The sequence below is a fragment of the Cricetulus griseus genome, chromosome 3, assembly GCF_003668045.3.
Source record: "Cricetulus griseus strain 17A/GY chromosome 3, alternate assembly CriGri-PICRH-1.0, whole genome shotgun sequence".
NCBI classification, from domain to species: Eukaryota; Metazoa; Chordata; class Mammalia; order Rodentia; family Cricetidae; genus Cricetulus; species Cricetulus griseus.
This window is the reverse complement of record NC_048596.1, coordinates 219,024,376-219,047,395: the sequence shown is the minus strand read 5'-3', so window position 1 is coordinate 219,047,395 and position 23,020 is coordinate 219,024,376. Positions and strand designations below refer to the sequence as shown.

The 23,020-nt window shown below is 37.0% G+C and overlaps 1 protein-coding gene across 7 annotated transcripts in view; it reads right to left on the bottom strand.

Moving 5' to 3' along the window:
* Positions 1–3,353: 3,353 nt before the first annotated feature.
* Trdmt1 (tRNA aspartic acid methyltransferase 1) overlaps positions 3,354–23,020 on the bottom strand; it is a 49,672-nt gene continuing 30,005 nt past the window's right edge. For 2 of the 7 annotated variants that reach the window (XM_035442815.1, XM_035442812.1), the window contains exons 3-11: positions 20,254–20,330; positions 18,124–18,195; positions 17,347–17,412; positions 17,007–17,076; positions 15,762–15,845; positions 13,986–14,329; positions 11,210–11,267; positions 10,635–10,764; positions 7,405–10,129 (exon numbers count right to left, since the gene is read on the bottom strand). In XM_035442815.1, coding sequence (XP_035298706.1) covers positions 10,023–10,129; positions 10,635–10,764; positions 11,210–11,267; positions 13,986–14,329; positions 15,762–15,845; positions 17,007–17,076; positions 17,347–17,412; positions 18,124–18,195; positions 20,254–20,291 — 969 coding nt within the window. In that variant the 5' untranslated portion in view covers positions 20,292–20,330 and the 3' untranslated portion in view covers positions 7,405–10,022. Of the gene's footprint in view, positions 4,807–5,872; positions 6,099–7,404; positions 10,130–10,633; positions 10,765–11,202; positions 11,268–13,985; positions 14,330–15,761; positions 15,846–17,006; positions 17,077–17,346; positions 17,413–18,123; positions 18,196–20,253; positions 20,331–20,429; positions 20,700–23,020 lie in introns of those variants that run through there. The other 5 variants (XM_035442816.1, XM_027405243.2, XM_035442814.1 and 2 more) reach the window with 5 other exon arrangements.

The window sequence follows — 23,020 nt, the reverse complement described above, 5'->3', positions numbered from 1 at the left end:
CAGCAGGGGTGTAAGTAAAATATTTTTATATGCATATATCAAAATATCACAATGAATTCCACTATACTGGAGAATTCCTACATGCTTTAACAGAGGCAGCACCCCAATGGAGTGTTGACTGTACAGTACATAGGCCCTCACTATCCCATTTCCTTTTGAGGCTTCAGAATTTAACTATGCTCTAAAGTTAGTAGAAAATCCCAGAAATAACCCAAAAGTTACAAAAAAAAAAAAAAAAGGCAGAGAAACACTATCTAGCATGTACTCCTTACTTAAGAATTTCTTCTCCACATGTAATGGTGCACACATTTGAACTCAGCACTCAAGAGGCAGAGACACGTGGATCTATGTGAGTTCAAGGCTAGCCTGCTCTACAGAGTGAGTGCCAGGACAGCCAGCGCTGTTACACAGAGAAACCTTGTCTCAAAATAATAAAAAAAAAGAAAAAAAGAAAGAAAGAAAGGAACAAAGGAAGGAAGGAAGGAAGGAAGGAAGGAAGGAAGGAAGGAAGGAAGGAAGGGAAAAGAATTTCTTTTCTCACCAGTGAGGGGGAAAAGGAATCTCAATATTCAAGAGACACTAGAGAATGCCTCAACATTCTGGCATTCTGGACAAAAGCAGTCAATTTAGAAATAATGTGTAAAGCTTACAAGCAATACTTTTAAAAAATATTTCTAAGTAAGTTTGCTGTCGTCCAGGTCAACAGAGCACTAGAATTCTAATTCTCCAAGAATCTCATCAATCAATACTTAGTATAAAGATTATATTTTTGTATTTTACAATTGAAAATGAAATTAGAAACAAAATAACAAAAAATAGTCATATCTGATTAGATACATATATCAGAGCTCTAAAATTCTGGATATTATACTATTTGCCTAAAATCTAAGGAGTTTCTCTGATAAGTTAGGCTGGGATGCTGAAATCTGCCTGTGTATGGATCAAGTCCTGCTTGGACACCACTCAGCATTGCCTGAAGTCTCCCCCGGGGCCATTGAGGAGGTTCTGATAACTATGTTCAAGGTTAGCTTCCTATTAGGAATCCACAGAAACAGACTCTCTCCTCATTGAGGGTGGTCTCTCAAACAGACTCATGACTTTTCTTTCATAAGGATGTTGGGTTCCAGGGTACCATGGTGGATTCTACCTTAAGAGCAAATGCTGACTCCAATAGGATTTCTTAGAGACTCTATATTCACCTCCAAGTGACTGGCCCTTGCTTCCTGAGTTTTAACATAGAGGTCATAAAGATGCAACTAATATGTACTAAGAAACAGAATTTTCTTTGGATATTTATTATTTTATATATCTGTCCTTAAATACTATTTTATTTTTCCTTTTGAGCCCTGGCTGTCCTAGAACTCACCATGTGGACCAGGCTGGCCTTGAACTCACAGAGATCCATCTGCCTCTGCCTCTCTAGTTTTGGGATTCAAGGTGTACATCATGTCCAGCTGAATATTTTAATTCTTGAGGTAAATTAACTAGGATAAATTGACACTAAATTTTAAAAACTCACAAAAAGATGATATACTTCGAATAGTAATTGTATATTTTGAAGAACATACAGATCTGTAATAAATTATCCCAAAAGTCCCAGAGATAGAAATAGTAACACTCAGGGAAAATATTCTTTTATTAGAAATTTCAGATCTTTAGTAGCAAAGAGGGAAAATGGTGCCAAGAGTTTGACTGTTATAATCTGAAGTGGGAATATGTATGTGGTGTTTATTGTAACCATGTAAAGGGTTCTTCCAAATGACATCTTACAGGTATATGCTAGACATAGTTGACGAATGAGGAAAAAAAAATCAGACCAGGGATTCTTGTCAAATTGACATGAGAACTGTATACAAAGTGAGCAAAGGCAGTAAATGTTGACAGGAAAGATGAACTAGTCAAGAGGCCCAAAGGTCAGGTTTTGAGAATAATTCAAACCATCATAATTGAAGCCTTTGAGAGACTGCTCAGCCTGTGACCTTCACTCCAAGTTCAAAGCTATAGGCAATGGTGCTTAAAAGTTACATAATTAAAACAGCTCCCAGATGAAGGGCAAATTCCATGGAAATTCTTCTTTATCTTTCACTCAAGGTTACAAGGATGCTGAGCTCACTGTCACTAAGGTACAATGCCAGCACAAGCCATACTTCTGTTAGCAACATAAACAACATGGGATAACACATTTGAATATTCAATGTCAGCTCAAAACATTGATGATTTGATTTGACTTGGCTTGTGGAAACTTCATGATTCTACATAATGATGCTGTCAAAACAAAACAGTAGGCAAAATAACTGGTTTGGCTGGAGATACAATAATGCATCATTTAGCACATGTGTGATGCTGGCTGAACAGTGACTGCTGCTTTATTGGGTGCTAAGCTAACTAAACTAAACCAATTTTAATTCTCCATAGTTTCATTTCTCCTACCTCAGAATTCCCCGAGCTAACATGCTGATCTGAATAAGGTTCAGATTTAAGCCAAAGACAGGATGTAATTTCTTTGAGAGAATCCTACCCTCTAACTATGCAACTAGAGCTGTCTGCATTGGACTCTGTACCACCCATCATTATATGGGTGCTTAGCAGGCGTACAGACTGTTACAGCAACTGGAAACCTTCCCCAACAAATAAATTTAGCTCTTTAAAAACCCAGATTGGTCTAGGAGTGTACTTCAGTTGCTCACATTTGCCTCATATTCATGCCATCAACTAGGCACATCCTCCTCAAAAGCCAGGTGTGGTAGTACAAACCTTGTAATCCCAACTTCAAAGAAGGATGGGGTAGTACCATATAGAAAAGGTGGCAAGTTTTCCTTCTACAACCTTTCTGCCACATAAGCTGTAATGACAGACAAATGTAATCTAAAGGCTGACAAAGGAAAAAACCACTCTGGTAATAGCAAACTAGAAGGAAGGAAGGAAGTATGTGTAAATGAAGACAGAACAATGAGTTCTTATCTTCAGATTCAGATTAAAGAAGAGGCCAGGTTTAGTAGTACTGAACCTTTAATTCTAGCTCTCAGGCGGGAGAGATGGATCCCTCTAAGTTAGAAGCCAGACAGCTCTACATAGCAAGGCCTGCCAGGGTTCCACAGTGAGATCCAGTTGCAAAAAAAAAAAAAAAAAATTAATGAAGAGATAGAGAATTCACCTGCATTTGCATTTCTAAGGCCTTTTGACGAAGATATAGTTAAGAATTTATATTCTTCAGTTCTTCAGACTGATGTCTTATTTGGGTGATGATAGTTTGGTTTAAAATGTATGTATTTGTCTAAAAGAGACTGGAACTCAGTAAAACATTCAATAGGCTAGAATGAGAATTTCAGTTAGGACAAATTAACAACAAACAGTAAGATTTTAAAAAGTGTTTTATTTTTTAAAATACCAATTCTTTGAGAAAATGTACAATTTATTTGGATCATATTCACACTCCCTCCCAACACCTCACTTTGTATCTTCTTTTTAAAAATGCAATTTGTGATGCTCAAATCATCTTGAGTATAAGTCTGCCCTGGAGTGTGATCCAAATTCCAGGAATCACACCCTTGAAGAGAAACGACTCTTCCTCTCCCAGCAGCTATCAAATGCCAATACCTTCTCGGCTAGAATGTGACTGGATACCCACTTTAGCACTCTCAATGCTGGGAGCCTGTGTGGGGTTTAAGCTCATGCAGGTGTTGTGCATGCTGCCACAATGGCCATGAGCTCACGTGTGCATTGTCCTGCTGTGCCTGGAAAACACTGGTTTCTTAAACTACTTCTGGCTCTTATGATCTTTCTGTTCCCTCTTCTGCAATGATCCCTTAGCCATAGCAGGGAGGAGTGTGATGTGTCCCATTTAGGACTGCGAATTCCAGTCTCTAAGTCTCTGCATGCTAACCACTTTTGGGTTCTGTATTGCCATCTCCTACAAGAAGCTTCCCTGATGAGTGTTGAGGGGAAAACTAATCTATGATATAATAATAAACCACCAGGAATCATTTAATACTATGTTCATTTAGCAGAATAATATTAGTAGGTTACCCCCTAGGGCCCACGACCTATCTGGCCACAGGTTGTTGAACTAGACAACAGTACCAGACATGGGGTCCATCTCATGGATCAGGCCTTAAATCAAGTCAGAGAGCAGTTGGTTATTCTCATAACATTCGTGGGCACATCTTAATGGGACAGTCATTATTGTAGCTTCCCGGATCACAGCTAGTTAAGAATGATGATTGTTTTCCTTCCAGTAGCATGCATAGCACCTTCCAATACTATAAAAGCTAGTCAGAAGGGATGAAGCTTCCAGGTCCATACTGCTTGGTTTCTCCATACATAAAACAATTTTAAAATTAGCACACAAAAATGATTTTCTAAGGATCATTATATTATTCACATCAGACTTTATAAAGTACTAGAAAGAATATAAAAATTTAAGCATTCTTAATTTGCTTGTAGCATTATATGAAAGATATTTAATATACATATTTAAAAGCTTTAAAAATATTTGCCCATAAAGCAATACAGTAAAGTGAAGTTTTGGGGATATAGTAATATAAATTTAAGAAAACAATTTGAATGTATCAAGTAAGTTCCCAATTACCCATTAAAATGCTAGTAAAATACTTTAGTTAAATTTTATATGAATTAGTTCAAATCTTTTAGAATTACTGTCTAGAATTGGAGGAACACTATGACACCTCTCAGAGGTATGCACAAATTATTCACACAGGATTGTGATAAGTTTTGCTACTACATGCACATTGAGGCTGTTGCCAAGGAGACGGTAACGCTGCTTCACTGTTATCTTCTCAGGAAATCCTAGAAAACAGAGGTGGTGTTTACAGTACAGTCACTTGCAATCCTAATTTCCAGAAATAAAAGATACCTTTTAGTAAAGGCACAATGGTCATTTTATAAATACATTCACATCTTCTTGGCAGTGTCATGGTCAATGAAGGCCCTATGCATAATGGAGCACCTATACAATGTACTACCTTGTGACATTGTAGTTGTGTTTGTGTAAGCATACTCTAAGATGCTCACACATGAAATTGCCTAAAGACACAATATTCAGAAAGTATACTCATAGCTAAACACAAAAGATGGTAAATTGCTAATATGGCCATGAGGCTTTACAAATAAATGAGAATTTGGAGGCCTGAATACTGTGTAACATCATGCTATAATGTAAATACAATGAGGTGTTAAATAACACAGTTATGTCTATGTTAAATGCAAACACACTCAGTTCACAGAAATATGTGCTATTACACTTTGGAAAAATGGTTGCTACTATTTTTCTTGGTAAATTTATTTACTTAACAACACTTTTACAGAGCTCTACTTTACATACAATGCAATTTACCCTTTTAAAGTATATGTGTCATGCATTTTAGGATAAAGTTCTCAGCATCTTCATTTTCATTACTTCAAAATAAAAAACTCTTATACCCATCAACTGTCACTCCCTGTTCCTTGTCTTTGTCCATCTCCAACATTTACTTTTTGATTCTACTACAGATTTGGCTATTCTAATTTCCTACATATAGAATCAAGGGAAATGTTTTATGTCTGTCTTTTTTCAGTTATATGTATAAGGTTCATTCACATTATAGCAAATTCTAGTACTTACTACTTATTACTTAATAATATTTTCATAGATAAGACAAACTTTATTCATTCAATGGTAAACATTTGAGTTGTTTCTACTTTGGGATATTATATATAATATTATATACATATTGTGTAAGTTTTTTCTAGGATATGTATCTAGAGGTAAAACTTCTGCATCATATATTAGTTTAATGCATGTAGAGATGTTAGTAATATTTCACTTCACTCTGTAAATATGAAGAAATATTTTACTGTGGTTTTACTTACATTTCTCTAATAACTAATGGTGTTTAACATCCTTTTCCTGTGTTTATTGGCTATTTGCCTATCTTCTTTGAAGAAATATATATTAAAATCATTTTCACATTTTTATGGTGGATTATTTTCTTTTTATTGTTGAGTTGTAAGAATTCTTTATATATCCTGTAGATAGCTGGTTTTCATAGTTTGCTTCCATAAACTGATTTTCTCTTATTTGATTTAGTTATTCAGTGTGACTTGGCATAACAGGTGAAGCAAAGGAAAATTAGACAATAAGATAAATGAAATCATGAAGACATTAAGAATAACCATGTTCATAGCAGCATTATTTGGAATAGCCAGAACCTGAAAGCAACCTAGGTGCCCATCAACCAAAGAATGGATAAAGAAAATGTGGTATATTTACACAATGGAGTACTACTCAGCCGGGGGGTGGGGGGGAGACAATGACATCTTGAAATTCGCAGGCAATAGATGGAACTAGAAAAAACCATCCTGAGTGAGGTAACCCAGACACAGAAGGAAAAATATGTTATGTACTCTCTCATAAGTGAATATCAGACATAGATCAAAGGATAAGCAGTCTATAATAATCCACAACCCCAGAGAAGCTAGGAAACAAGGAGGAACATAAGAGAGACATACATAGCCCCCTCAGGGCCCATGAAGGGGAAAGGGACAAAATCTCCTGAGTAAATTGGGAACATGGGGGGAGGGTGGAAGGAAGGTAGGAGAAAGACGATGGGAGAAGGGGAGTTGGGAGGAGAACATGAGTGATCAGGAAGGTTGAATTGGGGGAAGAACAGAGAAGGGGAGCAAGGAATGAGATACCTTAATAGAGGGAGCCATTATGGGCTTAATGAGAAATCTGGCACTAGAGAAATCTCCAGGGATCCACAAGGATGACCCCAACTAAGAATCTAAGCAATAATGGAGAGGCTACCTTAAATGCCTTTCCCCTATAATGAGATTGATGACTACCTTAAATGCCTTCATAGAGCCTTCACCCAGTAGCTGATGGAAGCAGAAGCAGAGATTCATAGCTAAGCACTGAGCCCAACTCCTGGAATCCAGTTACAGAGAGGGAGGAGTGATGAGCAAAGGGGTCAAGACCATGCTGGGGAAACCCAAAGAAACAGCTGACCTGACAAAGTGGGAGCTCACTGACCCCAGTCTGACAGCTGGGGAACCATCATAGGATTGAACCAAGCCCCCTAAACGTGCGTGTCAGTTGGGAGGTCTGGGCAGTCTGTGGGGTCTCTGGTAGTAGAATCAGTATTTATCTCTAGTGCACGAAAGGGCTTTGGGAGCCCATTCCCTATGGAGTGATACTCTCTCAGCCTAGATTCACAGGGGGAGGGCCTAAGTCCTGCCCCAAATGATGTAGCAGACTTTGATGATCCCTCATGTGAGGTCTCACCCTGCTTCAGGAGTGGATGGCAGCAGTGGTCGGGGGAATTCAAGGATGGGAGGGAGAGGGAACTGGGATTGGTATGTAAAATTAGATTGTTTTTAATTTAAATAAAAATTAATTTAAAAAAGAGTAGTACAATTTCATATATTTGTAATGAAGGACCATTAGGTAAAGTATCTTCACCAAATCTAGACTCCATATTAACTGTAATAAGATAACAATAATGACTACAATAAAGCTGTCATCTGCAATTAAGCATGACTGTAAAGCTTATATCCTATAGATAGTGAGCCACAGGCAAGCACATTACTAATCTCAAAGATTAGTTTCAAAAACCAGACATACAAATGTGTTTACAAATAAACTTTTACAATATCCCAGGGAATGATCCTTTGCAATATTAAGACTACACTAAAGGGAAGGATGAATTTAGAAACAGAATTTTATTTTATACAGATACTAAAATCTAAACTAAGTGATGGAATTACAGTTTCTAAGATAAAAGACAATTTTTAAAAAGCATAGATATATTAAAGTAATGATAGTCTTCAAAAACGAAACCACACAATGCATAGGGTCAAGACAGCTTAAAGGTTGTGCTCTCTTCTAAAGCCAGCTAGTCACAGACATGCTAGTTGTCAGTCACAAGACACCAGGACAAAATGAACAGAAAAATCTATATGAATCTATCATTGCCAGGGGACAAATAGCTCACACCATACCCACAGCCAATGGGGTACAAAGGACATGAAGGACAGCTGTATCATGTTCTGTGGTAGCATCTGGGCAAGATTGTCAATGCAAGAATACATATATTTTTAAAGGTCATTCAGCAATTTAAAATATGTAACAGTAACAAAAAAATAGGCTATGAATTTGAGAAAGTACAAGGAGGGATTCAAGGAATGAAAGGGAAGGGGGAAAATGATGTGATTATATTTTAACCTAAAAAAATTAAGAATTAAATTGAATAAAAATTAAGACTCTTCATATGTATTGTGTGTGTGTGTGTGTGTGTGTGTGTGTGAAAAAAACCTCAAGAAATTCTATTGTATTCACCTCAAATTTCAAAACAGAAAAAGTATTTATGAAATTTACAAAATAAAAAGTACCCATCTCTAGGGTCCACCAAGATGGCCCAGTGCCACTACCTAAAGACATGAGTTCATGAGACCCTTATGAGAACCAATTCCTGTAATGTATACTATACACACACATCATGGCAGATGCACATATGTGTACACACATACACAAGTAAAGAAATAAATGGAATATTTTAAAATTATTTTTTATAACTTAAGAATTTAAAAAATCGACATAATTTTCCTAGGACATTATATAAGCATTTAAATACACTAACTCAGTCAACTGTCATAATACCTCATAAAGTGGGTGTTATAATTATCTACATTTTACAAACAAGTAAACTAAAAGAAAAAAGATTTTTGCTTGATCTGACTCTGGCTCTCCAAATCCCTTCCTGAGTTTCAATATTACCATGGTAATAGAGGTAAAATAGTCAGCATACTGAGACTTAGGAACTCATTTTGATTAGACAATCAATAGCCTTTCTTTTAAGTAGTATGAGGAGTACATCTGCTCATTCAAAATATGAAGAGAATAGTAACTAGGAAAGCAGACTGGTAGGCAGAATTGAGATGAGTCCAACCCTCATATCCTACAATTTTCTCCCTTTGTGACATGTACTAAGACAAGGAAAGTCTGCCTTTCTTTAGTAACAATCTCTAAAACATTGAGGATCGAATGAGATGACCAAAAAGGGAGAAAAAGAGAAAAATAGTAATTTTTTCTTTCTTAAATTAAAAAAACACAATTATAGCATTTTGCCTTCCATTTCTTCCCACCTCTCTCTCCTATGCCCCCACCCCTCCTCCCTCTCAAAATCATGGTCTCTCTTTTTCAATTGTTATCACACACACACACACACACACACACACACACACACACACACACACACACACAAATACCTGAATTTGTAAATACAAACTGCAACAGTGATAAACTTTTCAAGGACAAGGAGTGGAAAATCAGCCTGGTAGCTGTGATTATGCTCACAGAAGCAAATACTGACAGCAGTTAAGTGGGATAGCCACTGTCAGTGGACAAGAGGATTGGGTTCCAAGACCTCATCTGTAAGTTTATCACTTAGAATCTGAAACCCAATCTCTTTTGACCATTATTCACCTCACAAACATGCACAAATATTACAACTCTACTGGACTTAATAGTTTCCCTTCTACATTCAAATCCTCAAGCAGAGTTCTTAGATTTCCTCCTCCTCAGACCTGGAGGCATGCTGGGTAGCTCTAGTTTTCCCTTTGCCTGTTTAGCCAGGTATGGGGAGCACTCTGAGCCCCTGTGTAAGAAAACGTGGATCTCTTAGAGTTGAGAGGCTGGTGACAATGTGACAGGGCAGGGCTTGGGGGCCACAGTAAGCACATAGGGCAGTGTCCAGGCTTCATGGCCCTAATCCCTGGATTTCCTGCACTATGGTGGAGTTAGGACTTTGTCTTCCTTCTATCTTTGCTTTTGTTTGTACACTCCCCTGCTGCAGATCCCCTAAAGCTCTTGCGTGCCCTTTACATTCCTTATAGTAAGAACAAAGGCAAATAACTGATAATGTATCTTTGCCCAAGTGAAAAAACAACCACAAAGACAGCCCCTGTCCAACAACTGGTTAACTTAGCTACTCCTTACCTTCTTACTGTGAAAATGCCAGTGGAGCCTAGCTGAGCCTGCTTGTACAGCCTGTAATCCAGTACTGGAGAGCTGAGGCAGGAGGATCATGAGTTTCAAGGACCACTTGGGTTTTTAAAAAGCAGACCTGGTCAACTTAAAAAAGAGCCTGTCTCATTATAAAAATAAATACAAAAGGAAGGGGAGGGGAATGTAGTTTGGTTTAGTATACTTAAGGCCCTGAGTTAATAAAAATAACAAGAAAATAAGCCAATTGAAGGGATTCACACACACACACACACACACACACACACACACACACACACACACACACACGATCTCATGTGGAGTTATCAAGTTCAGACCTATGGAAACAAAGATGTAAATAGAAAGGGGATTCTACCCACTGCCTGAGCGAATTAGTGGTCACCATTATGCACCTCAGCCTAAGTAGACTCACTACTGGACTTAAAAGAAAAATAGGGTCAGGAGGGAACTGACTGAAACATGACTGAAGTGGAGACAAGTGAGAAAAACAGCAAAGCTGTCACAGCAGAAAGGAGGGAGGATTCATTCACAAAAATACACAAGTGAGTTCCTAAGAAATGCTGAGAGATTTAATAAAGGAAAGAAAGCTGTGATCTATATAGATTCCACATACCAAATTCTGGAGGAAATCCCTGGAGATTCGCAATTTCTCTAGGTGTGAAATATCGCAGTTTAAGTGTTGACAACTTAGCTATCTTTTCTTCTGGAGGCAAATCATTAAGAGATTTGAAGACATTTTCAATCTGTTAAAAAAGACATCCATGAGAAATTAAAAAATACTGTAGGACCAGACTTAGCATTAAGAGCAGTGGACAAGCAGTCTGCTGGTAACAAAATGTATAAGTGTGCATCTCTATGCAACAGCTGTAGAAATGGCTCAATAATGGCAACAGACTTAGAAAAAGAGAAGGCTCACATTGAATAGATCAGGAAACTGAGACACATCAGTATATATATCAATTAGAAAGGTATAAAAACATACAGGAAACTGAGTCAACCAGCAAAGTCAATTTCATAATGCTAACAAGAAAAACAATAAGTATAAGAATAACTTCACAGAAAAGAAATTGTGTATCATCAACACACATAGCCACTCTCAGCTGAACATTTAAAATTATTTTAATATTCTTAAATATTAAAAGTAATGTTATTAAATGGAAAGTTGTGGTTTAAAAACATACATGGTACCTGCACATCTTCTGCTGTCTGTAACACTGAGCCTGTCCCTTCAATGTAGCTTCCATACCTGAAAAATTGACATGAATAATATATAACACCTCACGTCTTTTAATTTAATTTCTCTCCTCTCTCTCTCTCTCTCTCTCTCTCTCTCTCTCTCTCTCTCTCTCTGTGTGTGTGTGTGTGTGTGTGTGTGTGTGTGTATTCATGTGTGAGTCTGTGTGACTGTTTATGTATATATGTAGGTGTGCATGTACATGCATGTGTGTGAAGGTCAGAGGACAACCTTGGGTGTCATGCCTGAAGCACAGTCCACTGTTTTATGGAGACAGGCTCTCTCACTGGTATCAAACACACCAAATAGGTTAAGCTGGTCAGCCATCAAGGCCCCAGGATCTGCTGGTCTCACTTCCCCAGAGCTGAGATTGCAGGTGCATACCACCATGCTAAGCTATATTTGACATGTGCTCTGGGGTTCTAATTCTGGCCCTTGTGCTTATTAAAAACACTGTACTGACCCTAGAATCCACTAAGATCTTTTTCTAAAAAAATACTTTAAGTAACACAAATATTTCTTGAATGACATACATTTATATTCTTTGAAACAACTTTAATAATATCATATAAATATGCTTTGTGATTTAAAATAAGACAAAAGACATAATTTGATTTAAACTTCTCAGAAACAATGTGGCAGCTGAGCTGTATAAACGCCACTGAATGATGTGTTAATTGTCATATCTGCAATGTTACCTGCTAGAAAGTATACACTATATTACAAAGGTCCCTGTCACATTAAACCAAATGCACAGATGAAAACATATTGCTATTATTTTTATAATGCCTAAATTATAAGTCTTCTCAGCATTGAAAATCTCCGGCTCCCTAATTCCACACAGACATGGTTCACTGACAACGAGACTAACTCTCTCTAGCCCAGTATCCTTTTAATATAATTTTCATTTAAGAATTAATTAGTTTCAAAATTGTATAATAAGTATAAAATATTTCAGAAATGAAAGGTATAGTATTATTTTTCTGTTGTTGCTAAGCTGGCTTTCCATCACATGAGCACTTTCTTTTCACAATAAGGACAATTTAAACTATAGACTAGAAAAGTACACCATGAGAAAATAACTGTTTCACACTGGCTTTTCATATGTACTACACAGTTAAACATGTGTGTGCCATCTTTCGCAGAAGAGACTGCCACAGTAAGGCTTTCTTTATGTCATCTTTATTACAAAGGAATATCAAGGTTTCTTTTTATTACAAAACTGATAAGTGCTATTTTATGAGAGTCCTAAACAGAATCTATTGGACTTGACAACAGCTGAGTGGAGTCTTTTTAAAGTAATAAACCCTTTCTCCTAGAAGCCATGGGGGCAGATCATAAAATCAGCCTGAGTCTATATGGTTGTAGGAAAGCAGTTCCCACATATAAAAATGAGCAGGCAAAAAGATAGTTTGAATTGTCACATCACACAACTGCCTACCCAACGAATGAAGCTGCGGGGCATGCACAAAATAGAGTCAGCATCTTTAACTTTTTTTTTCCCTAAAAGTTCCAATTTCCCCATTATTCTAAGTTTTTTTTTTAAATTGTCAAAATTTGTCATAAGTCAAGAAAGAACCCAAAGCAAAACACTAAATGTTCAACTATAGGTAACCAATAAAACAAACTATGATCCTCTTTTGCCATGAACATAAAAAAGATTTTTATATTACCATTGCAACAATATCCAAAGAAGATTAGGAGTGACTATCCTCCAAGCCAGCAGCCACCATTTTGGAAACTCATCTGTGTCCTCTTATGAAAGATTGTCCCCTGTGGAGGGGTGGGGAGGACCACAGACTTCACCTGTGTATCCACTGCTCCCTACTGCTTGTTCTGTGTAACTCTGCCTTCACTGCACATGGCACTGGGGAGGACTAGAGTACATAGGCCCTGGAAGACTAGATACAGGATCCTCCCTCTGTGAGGTACAGGCAAGCCATCATCCCTATTGGGTAAAGACTTTCCAAGTGCAGCCTGCTGGGGCTCAGGAGTACCCATTCCCCTTTAAGTAACCTCTCACCTGTGCTCTGGAAGGAAGCCCAATTAACTCACTGGTTCTCAAAAGTAAACTTTGATGGAATCAAGTCTCAGTTTGTGGCTGGGACATTAGGAGCATGGTCACTGTTGCCATGGTGAGAAAAAGTTCTTTTATGTTCATCCTGGGAAGCAGTATTAGCAATAACACCTTTGGAAGACGGTAGAGTACATTGATACCACAAGGTGGTAACAAAAGACACTAGATGGCCAAGAGACAGATATAGTAGGGAGTTTTATAATCTTGATAACTTCTGAATTTTGGAACATGAGAATAATTTAAAGACTCATTTAAGTTTTAGATTTAAATTGTAACTGGATGGTTCAATTTTATTACTTTAAAATATAATTTCTTTTGACACACGGATAAACATCACTCTCGAGGTTTGATGTGTCTTACATAAAGAAAGGTGGTAAAATTACCAATTCACAAAGTACAGAAATCATGCTGAGACAAGTAACTAAGCTGTACAAAGGCCATCACAAATGACCTTGTCTTCCATGGACACTTTGTGGGTGGTGCCCAGAATGTTCTGCACGAGGAATGTTCACTTGTGTTCTACTGGCAGTTAGGAAAGAAGTCAGTCTAAGAGAAACATTTTATCAAACACTTCTTGTTCTGAGAAAAGCTAAAAGACAAGCTACGAAACATTATTTGAGACACAAAATGGAGGGAATCGCTTTCAAACTTACCCTTTGGTAAAGCACATGGACCTTCTAGAAGTGGGCTTAACAATATCTAGTAAAAGAGCATATCGAAGCAGTAACTTTGGTGGTAAAAAGTATTGACTTGTGTCCTCATCTTCAAGAAAATCTTTTAGCATCTGCACAGAGAGGTCATTGTCCTGCTGGTGCTTCCTGTCAATTTCTTCTGCAGTTTCAAGCTTAAAAAGAATGCTATCCTTTCTGGAATACTGTGTGCTGCTGCTATCAAAGCAGGTGCTTGGTTCAGGTCTTTTCACTCTTAATGTATTTTCTGCAACTACTGCATAGCTTTGTGTCTGTATAGTTGCAATTTTAGGAAACTCCATCAGTATCTGGCATTAAATGAAAAATACAAACTGTCAAAAGTTTTATCTTATTTTAGAGATAAATCAATAGTGTCAACAGAACACATGGAAACCTTTTTAGCCTCTTTAAGGTTGACATTAAAATTGTGGTTTTCTTGTATTTTTATGAGTTATGGTCAGAAGTTATTAATCATACAGCCATATTCAAAGTAAGCTGCAGAGGATTTATTTCACAAAATTCCTGTTTGGTATGCTTATTAATGGAAAAGTTCACAAAATATAAACATAGTAGCACAACTGGAAAAGAAGATTAAAAAAGCAATATTGGCATTGGAGAATGTGCATAGAATTAAAGATTACCAAGCTCCTTCATTAAAAAGGAAATGCTGCAAGATCTTCAAATGTAAAACAAAACTCAGTGTTTTTCACTGAGGTATGCCCCATGGGGGAGGGGTGGGCAGTGGGGATGATTTGATTTGGAAACTCCTGATCTTATATAAACTTCTATCTTACAAATGAGAAAAATGCCCAAGGAATTTTTAGTGATTAAGTCTTCCTTCTGTTTTTGTTTTTTTGTTTTTTTTGTTTGTTTGTTTGTTTGTGAGACAGGGTTTCTCTGTGTAGCTTTGGAGCCTATCCTGGCACTCGCTCTGGAGACCAGGCTGGCCTCGAACTCACAGAGATCCGCCTGCCTCTGCCTCCCAAGTGCTGGGATTAAAGGCGTGTGCCACCAAAGCCCAGCTAAGTATTCCTTAACACACTTTTTACATTGTTTCTGGAACTGTCCAGTATGAGAAAGAGCATCTGTCCTGTCACAGGAGAGTCAAGACAGTAACTGGTCTTCACTAGTAGACTGACTGGCTGTTGAGCTCTGCTGGTGATGGCTATGCAGAACAAAGCTCTTTGAGGCACTGAAACTCTGGTATCTTCCCTCATTTCTTATGAAAACACAAAATTATTCATCAAGAACTCCAACTTGGCAGTTGAGAATTTGTATAAGCTAATGATCAGCTTATACTAATTATTACATTTTAACCAATTAAGGTAAGTAATATTGGCATCAGGGCAAGTATAATAAATATGTTTAAGCAGGCCATTTTAAAGTCAGCACATTACATTTTAGAGAAATAATCAAGGCTTTAACTGGGAAGAGAAAATAACAAATGTAAAAGTCAGTGGTACTTGAAGTTATGGGGGAGACAAGGGATAACAATACTAGTGATAATTTTTAATCTTACAAAACCTTTTTGAGTTTTAGTTTTATTTAGTTTAGTGAAAACTAAAGAGAGGAGAGATATAAAAGTAAACACTAGGAGAAGCAGAGGCCTGGAAATGGACATGAAGATGACCAGTATTATAAACTCTATAGGCACAGAAGTCCTAATTAGTTACTGAGAAGAAACTGACAGACTGAGACTCATTCACAAGTAAACTGTAACAGCAGCAGCAGCAGCAATACCTGATCAGGGGCCTGAAAAGGTAAAGGCTCTGACTGAAGCTTTGCAATGAGAAAATATCGTAGCCTTGAGTTTGGAATACCAAGCTGCAAGCAAAACAGAAAGGTTAGTTACCATATGAAATGAGGGAGATTTGTAGCAACTTCAGCACTTAGCATAAAGAGGCAGACAGATATGCACCTCATGTCTGCCAGAGCAAATGCTGCTACTAATTTTTGGAAGACTTCTCTACAGAGGAATCTAAGCCAGCAATATTGCTGCTCTGTACCTTTCATTGAATGATGGTTATCCCAGCCAATTTATGTATTCCTGGGTCATAATTCACAAGTAAGAGGAAACAGAGACATTTTGTATTTGTTATTGATAATATAATGGTAGTAAAAGCATTAAATTTAAATATAGATATTCTTGTTATTACTTTTACTTTTACTATACGCTAGAAGAGGCAATGATTTAAAATAAAGTTAAAGAGATCAGTTAGGGGGCTGGAGCGATGGCTCAGAGATTAACAGCACGGGCTGCTCTTCCAGAGATTCTGAGTTAAATTCTCAGCACCCACATGGTGGCTCACAACTATCTGTAATGAGATCTGGTGCCCTCTTCTGGAATGCAGGGATACATGCAGGCAGAACACTGAATATATAATAAATAATTTTTTTTAAAAAAGATCAGTTAGTTACACTGTCAGTTTTGACAATTTATATATTAAATTTTTAAACTAGATTTTTATTTTCATTTGTGGTCAAAGAACTATATAATATAACTAATGATGATAAGAAACTAAAAAGATCAATAGCAAACACAACAACATTTACAAAGTCAATCTTTTAAATAACAAGTGCTTTGATTTCTGACATAAAATGAAACCAGCACTTGCAACCTAATGTCATGTAACAAAAAGGAATTATAAATAGTATGTCCACTTTGCTTTCAAACTTGGATTACTTTGAGCATTGCTTCCTGTTAGACACCTAATTCATTCATGTAAGACTCCATTCATTTTCAAAACCTACAATTGTTTATTTTCTAAAAGAAAAGTTCAGGAGATTTAATGAACCTATTTTTATGTACAAGCAAATCAACAAAACATGTACCACATTCTTCAGAAAGTAAGAGCCATGTCTGAGCCAATTTAACACTTATATGAAATATTAAAAACAGATCTATTTTGTTTATTACATCAAATTCCCATCAGGGGAGGCCCTTAAATGCTCACTTATATAAGGGTTTGTAATTGTGGTACCTACGGAGGAAGGAGATAATAGAAACTCTTGATGCTGAAAGCCACAGGCTTCTATCGTTTGTATCAGCAGCCCTCTGCAAAGAGAAAAGGAGTAAGACAGAAAAGGAGTCAGCCCTTGATGAGACATGGTATTTTTATAATACTGCATACACAAACTTCATCATCAGGAAAAACCCAACTCCACTCAAGCCACTTAGAGTCATTATTTGAGAAATTGCATTTTATTTTTTATTTATTTTTCAATTTAGGAAATATTTTAGTTTTTAAGTCTTTCATATATTACACACTGACCACACTTTCTTTCCCCAAGTTTAAGACATATGCAAGACAAATATATTTTTTACCTTGTAGATGATACTTCAAAGCCTTTAACATTTTCTAAAAGAATATACTTGGGTAATTTTTGCAATCTAAAAACCAAACAAACATAAATACAAATATTTTATTACAAAGAAGTAAAAAAATCACAACTTGTGAGAAATGGAGGTTTAAATAATTTTCTAATTTTTTAAAAATGAATTTTAAATCCTATTTTGTTCATTTTTCCCAAGGCATGATATACTTGAAAACGTTTACAATGGAAGAGGTAACTTCCATTGAAGCACTTCTCAAAGTCTGGCTTTCACAGGGCTTCTGTACAGCACAACTCAAAGGGCTGCCATTGAGCCATGGTGGCAGTGTTCATCAGCACTGGCTGCTACTTGGCCATGGTGGCAGTGTTCACCAGCACTGGCTGCCATTGAGCCATGGTGGCAGCAGTCACCAGCACTGGCTGCCATTGAGCCATAGTGGCAGCGGTCACCAGCACTGGCTGCTACTTGGCCATGGTGGCAGTGTTCACCAGCATTAGCTGCCATTGAGCCATGGTCACAGGCATTCACAACATCTGCATAACTAGACTGAATGAGAAGAGGCAACAAAACTTAGCTGGTTACTGACAGTTCTGTCACTCACTATGAAGGCAAGCATGAAATTTTGAAACATTTACCGTGATTTTATTAGTTGTGACAAAAGAAGGGTGCATGTGGCAACTGCTAATCTTTACAAAATGACAAACATTGCATCCTTCCATACTCAAAGTTTTAAATTTAAGGTAACTTTACAAAAATCTAAATTTTTACCTTGGTAGAATATCTAGAATATACAAGAAGCTATTAGTCCTTGGATCAGTCATATCCCCCTGTAGGCCAATTCTAAAAAAGCAAAGAAAACACAAAAAAAAGTTTATCAAAAATTGTATATGATACCAAAAAGACTTAGTTAACTAAGAGAACTTAAATAAGTTGATCTTCACCAAAAGAAACAAAACAGAAAAGAGAAAAACAAGCTGGTTGGGTATCCAGTAATCTGGAACAGATGACACTGGCGATAACCACCATTTCAGCAGACTAGACAATAAGGGATACTGAGATAATCTTGTCTGGTGTAAACAGACCCTTGATCTCATGGTTTAGACAACCTAGGGTCAGTACATGGAATCTGGTAGCACTGGGCTAGCAAACAAACCAGGCAAAGTTCACAGCATGGCCAAGGTTCAAGTAGAAAGGAACACTTGGATGGGGTCTCTACTTCGGTGCTCAGTAGCTTCATGGTCCTAAGCCACGTGACATCCCTGTCAATCTATCAGTGGGTCTGAGGCTAAAAGGCTGGGGATTAAACTGGACTTAAACAGATTCCTTGCAAATCTTCAGTTTTTATATTTTGTCCCTTTCCAGCCAGAGTTCAGATAACAACTATAGAATCAGCGCTGACATCAGCAAGGGGAATTATTCTAACATACAGTGAAGATGGTAGGAGGGAAGATCCTGGGCGCACTGCAGCAGTACACACACTCAGGCTGAATTCTGCTCTCTGCACACTAGGCCACACTCTCCCATATGCTTAAAGCCACCTTCATATGCAATGTCCTCTGCCTTCTCTGATAAACTCCCACACTGCTTTCAGACACAGCTCTGATGGCAACTCTGGAAGAATTCCCCTCTCTGGGCATGACACATGCCACTTTCTCCTCAGTGTTCTCATGGCACTTTCACAGTTCTTACAGGACCAAATGTCACAATTATATAACACTAATTTATGAGTCATTCCTTTCAATTATAAACTCCAAAGATCAGGAACTACAGTATCAAGGATACTGTATGGCATATGGGAACAATAACCTTTAGGGAGATAAGCTTCCTCAAGTTCAAAGATGTTAAAATACAGCATAAGAATATTCATCTAATGCTGGGCATTGGTGGCACACGCCTTTAATCCCAGCACTTGGGAGGCAAAGGCAGGCAGATCTCTGTGAGTTCGAGGCCAGCCTGGTCTCCAGAGCAAGTGCCAGGATAGGCTCCAAAGCTACACAGAGAAACCCTGTCTCAAAAAACAAAAACAAAAACAAAGTATATTGATCTAAATCAAAATATTTGTTACATATAATACTTCAGCTAGTAATATTAATGCAAAACATATAAATTATTAAAAAATAATGGGTCTGAACTTTGTCTAACTGTATAGTCATGGGAAAGCTAACCTTTCTATGATTCAGTTTCTAATCTACAAAATAGTAACAATAAGACTCTGTTAATATGGCTACTTAAAATAATTTATTTTATTTAATAAAGAAAATGAATTTGGTTTAAGACACTATTCCTTGGGACACATTGTTAACAATTGCTATATAAATCTAATAATGTGGCTGTGGAAAAAAATTGAATTATAATGTTAATTTTGAGAAATTTACAATTTGCAAACATATGCTAAACTAGCTTTTAGTTTTTTTTGCAAAAGTAATTTACAAATGAAATATTTCTCAGTTTCACTAACCAGAATTGGCTCTGAATGCTCAAAACCAACAGTTAAAAGCAATGAAGGTAACTTGAAACAAAATAAATGTACCTTGGATATACCTATAACATAGTATTACACACTTACTGTTGATCAAATTATTTTGCTCTTCTGATTACAGTTGTCAATTCCTATGCTTGGTGCACAATTATAAATATGAGTGAATGAAAAGGCAACATTTACAAAGTATTTTAAAGCTACAAAAGTGCAGCTTATGGTCTTTAAAGTTCTTCATTCTTCCCTTCTCCTTTCTTTCCTCTTTCTCTCACCTTTCTTTTCTTATTTGTGGTGGACTGTGTATGTGTGTGTGTTAAGATTTGAACCCAGGGCCTCATGCATACTAGGCAAGCATTTGCCACTGAGCTATACCCTCAAACCACACATACTCTTCCATAATAGAAAATATTTATTATACATACCTTGTAAATGGCTGACATGGGGGGCTCATTAAAATCATATTGAAAGATAGCTTGTCAAATTCTTCCAGTGAAATACCCTAAGGAATGAACATTTGGAAGAAAAAAAAAACATGCATAGAGTGAAGAGAAAAATACTAAACAATTAGAACTAAGGATATCAGCAATCGTAGGTTTACCTAACACAGTGTTTCACAGTGCAGCTTCAGTTACACCAACTTCCCAAAGCAATCTTGTCAGGAAAAACAGTGACTTCCTCCACACTGGTTCCTCTAGGAGGTCTTGAATGTAACATTACTGTTTTGGGACCTTTTGTAATTGACCGAATTTGGCAAAGGTCTGGAGAATCTTTAAGTATCTATCTACCAATGTACTTCTCTGTTTCTCAAGTGTGATGTAATGAACAGCCAGGATAGTCAGTTTAGTACTGTGTCAATTTAGCAGAGTAACTGTAAGAGGACAAGATTAATTAAAATGATCCCTAATTGATTCCATTTACACATGCATATAAAAAACATATAATATGTGTACACATAGAAGATAAACAATGAGAAACACATGTCAGGGATTTGCCAATTCTCATTAAGCACCACTCTTGGCCAGAAATGTAAAAAGAATAGCTCAGTATCACAACCTTCCTAATTATTATAACAAATCTCTAACACACTTAAATGTTTTGATAAAGCAGGAAATTTTATACTCTGAATTCTGTGAAGAGTGAGTTAACCTAGGAACATGTCAGCTGTCTCCACTGAATTAAAAGTTAGTGACATGTATAAGGCCAAGAAGTAGCATATGAATCTCGAGAAGTGCTCATTTTTTTCTAATTTTGTTTCAAGATATTAAAATGTTCAGAAAAAGACACCAAATTTTATGAAGGCTTTCAGACATAGTGTTCTTCTTTTCAATAAGTATTTGATTAAACCATATCAACAGAATCCTTACTTTTGACACTGGTGCATTTCTGAGAGAAAGCCCACCTTGGGTGCACTGTGAGCATCCTTTAGATGTGTTTCTGATCAACTTGATCATGTTTTATTTGTAACTATAGAGTCTGTACTCACAAGTCAATAGTTTTCCTGTCTTGTAGCACAAACTTGATAAACAATGAAAACTTATGGCAGGCTATTTCTTATCCTGTCCTGCCCTATGAAGGTGTTTCATGCACGAATTACCAATTAATCATTTATCCAATGTCAGCTTTGAACCCCCTTTCATCCTTTATCAGTATTTTCCTGGTATTTCTCTGTTTACTTTGTAAGTACAATATGTTCATTCATTAAGCAATTTTTATAAATCAACTCATTATTATTTGTGAGTACCATTTACATGGCAGGCATGGTTGCATACAACAAAGAAAAAGCTCAATGAAGTGTCTACTCATGACATTTACACACTAGTCACTAATAACTTCTCACTTGCTAGCTATCTAAATTAGCTGAGTACTTTGGCTTTATCTATAGCTTTCTAAATAAGGAGTTCTGCCATGGTTATGAACCTATGTGTAATATCTCAGCCTGACCACGGATGACAACTTTTTATGCAGGCTTTCTGGAGAAAGCTGCCTTCCCTCAAGACAGACCCGGTGCACAGCCAAGACTATAACCCAGTCTCTGAAGGGAGTTGTTGTCAAGGTCTTGCTGCCCCGGACAACCATGCTCTTGGCACACTAGTTATCTTCCTAGTCCCAGAGTGTTCATTCATTATAAATGAATTCATTTCTTCATTTGAAAATTTGCTTATCAGAAGTCACCTGCTAATGCCTGCTAGAGAGAGGAAGAGACCTAGAGAATTTCCCCACTTTCTCTCTCAGTACCACACACTCTTCTACTTGTTGGCCTCCCACTCACCCTGTCCTCACACCGTAAGCAGGGTGACAGCATCCACCTTGGTGCTGATCCATGGGGACACAAGGTAAATCAGTGTTTTCTCTTAGGTTAGATTCTGGGGGATACTTTATGACCTCACCTGTATATGTTAAGTGAAAAAGTCAAATGCATAGAGGCAAAGAGTAAATGGGTTGAAAATAGTGGTCAAAGAACCCAAGCTTCAGTTAAACCACGAGAGTGAAAGCTTTAGAGCAAAAAGAAGCAAACTCAGCACGGAGGAGTAGACACCAGGAAATAATCAAACTGAGGGCTGAAATTAATAAAGTAGAAACTAGGAAAACATTACAAAGAATCAATGAAACAAAGAGTTAGTTCTTTGAGAAGATCAACAAGATAGACAAACCTCTATCCAAACTAACCAAAAGGCAGAGAGAGTGCATGCTAATTAACAAAATCAGAAATGAAAGGGGGGACATAACAACAGACACTGAGGAAATCCAGAGAATAATCAAGTCACACTTTGAAAACTCGTACTCCACAAAATTAAAAAATCTAAAGGAAATGGACAATTTTCTGGATAGATATCACTTACCAAAATTAAACCAAGAACAGATAAGCAGTTTAAATCGAACTATAATCCCTTATGAAACAGAAGCAGTCATCAAAAGCCTTCCAACCAAAAAAAAGCCCAGGGCCCAATAGCTTCACTGCAGAATTCTACCAGAAATTCAAACAAGAGCTAATTCCAGTACTCCTCAAATTGTTCCACAATAGAAGCAGGGAGGACATTGGCAAAATCTTTTTAAGAGGCTACAATAACTTTGATACCCAAGCCACACAAAGAAATAGAAGAAAAAAACCAAAAACTTTCAAGAAATAAGTAATTCTCATCAAGAATCTAAAGAAAAAACAACCAAACAACAAAAGGAGATCAAGGGGAT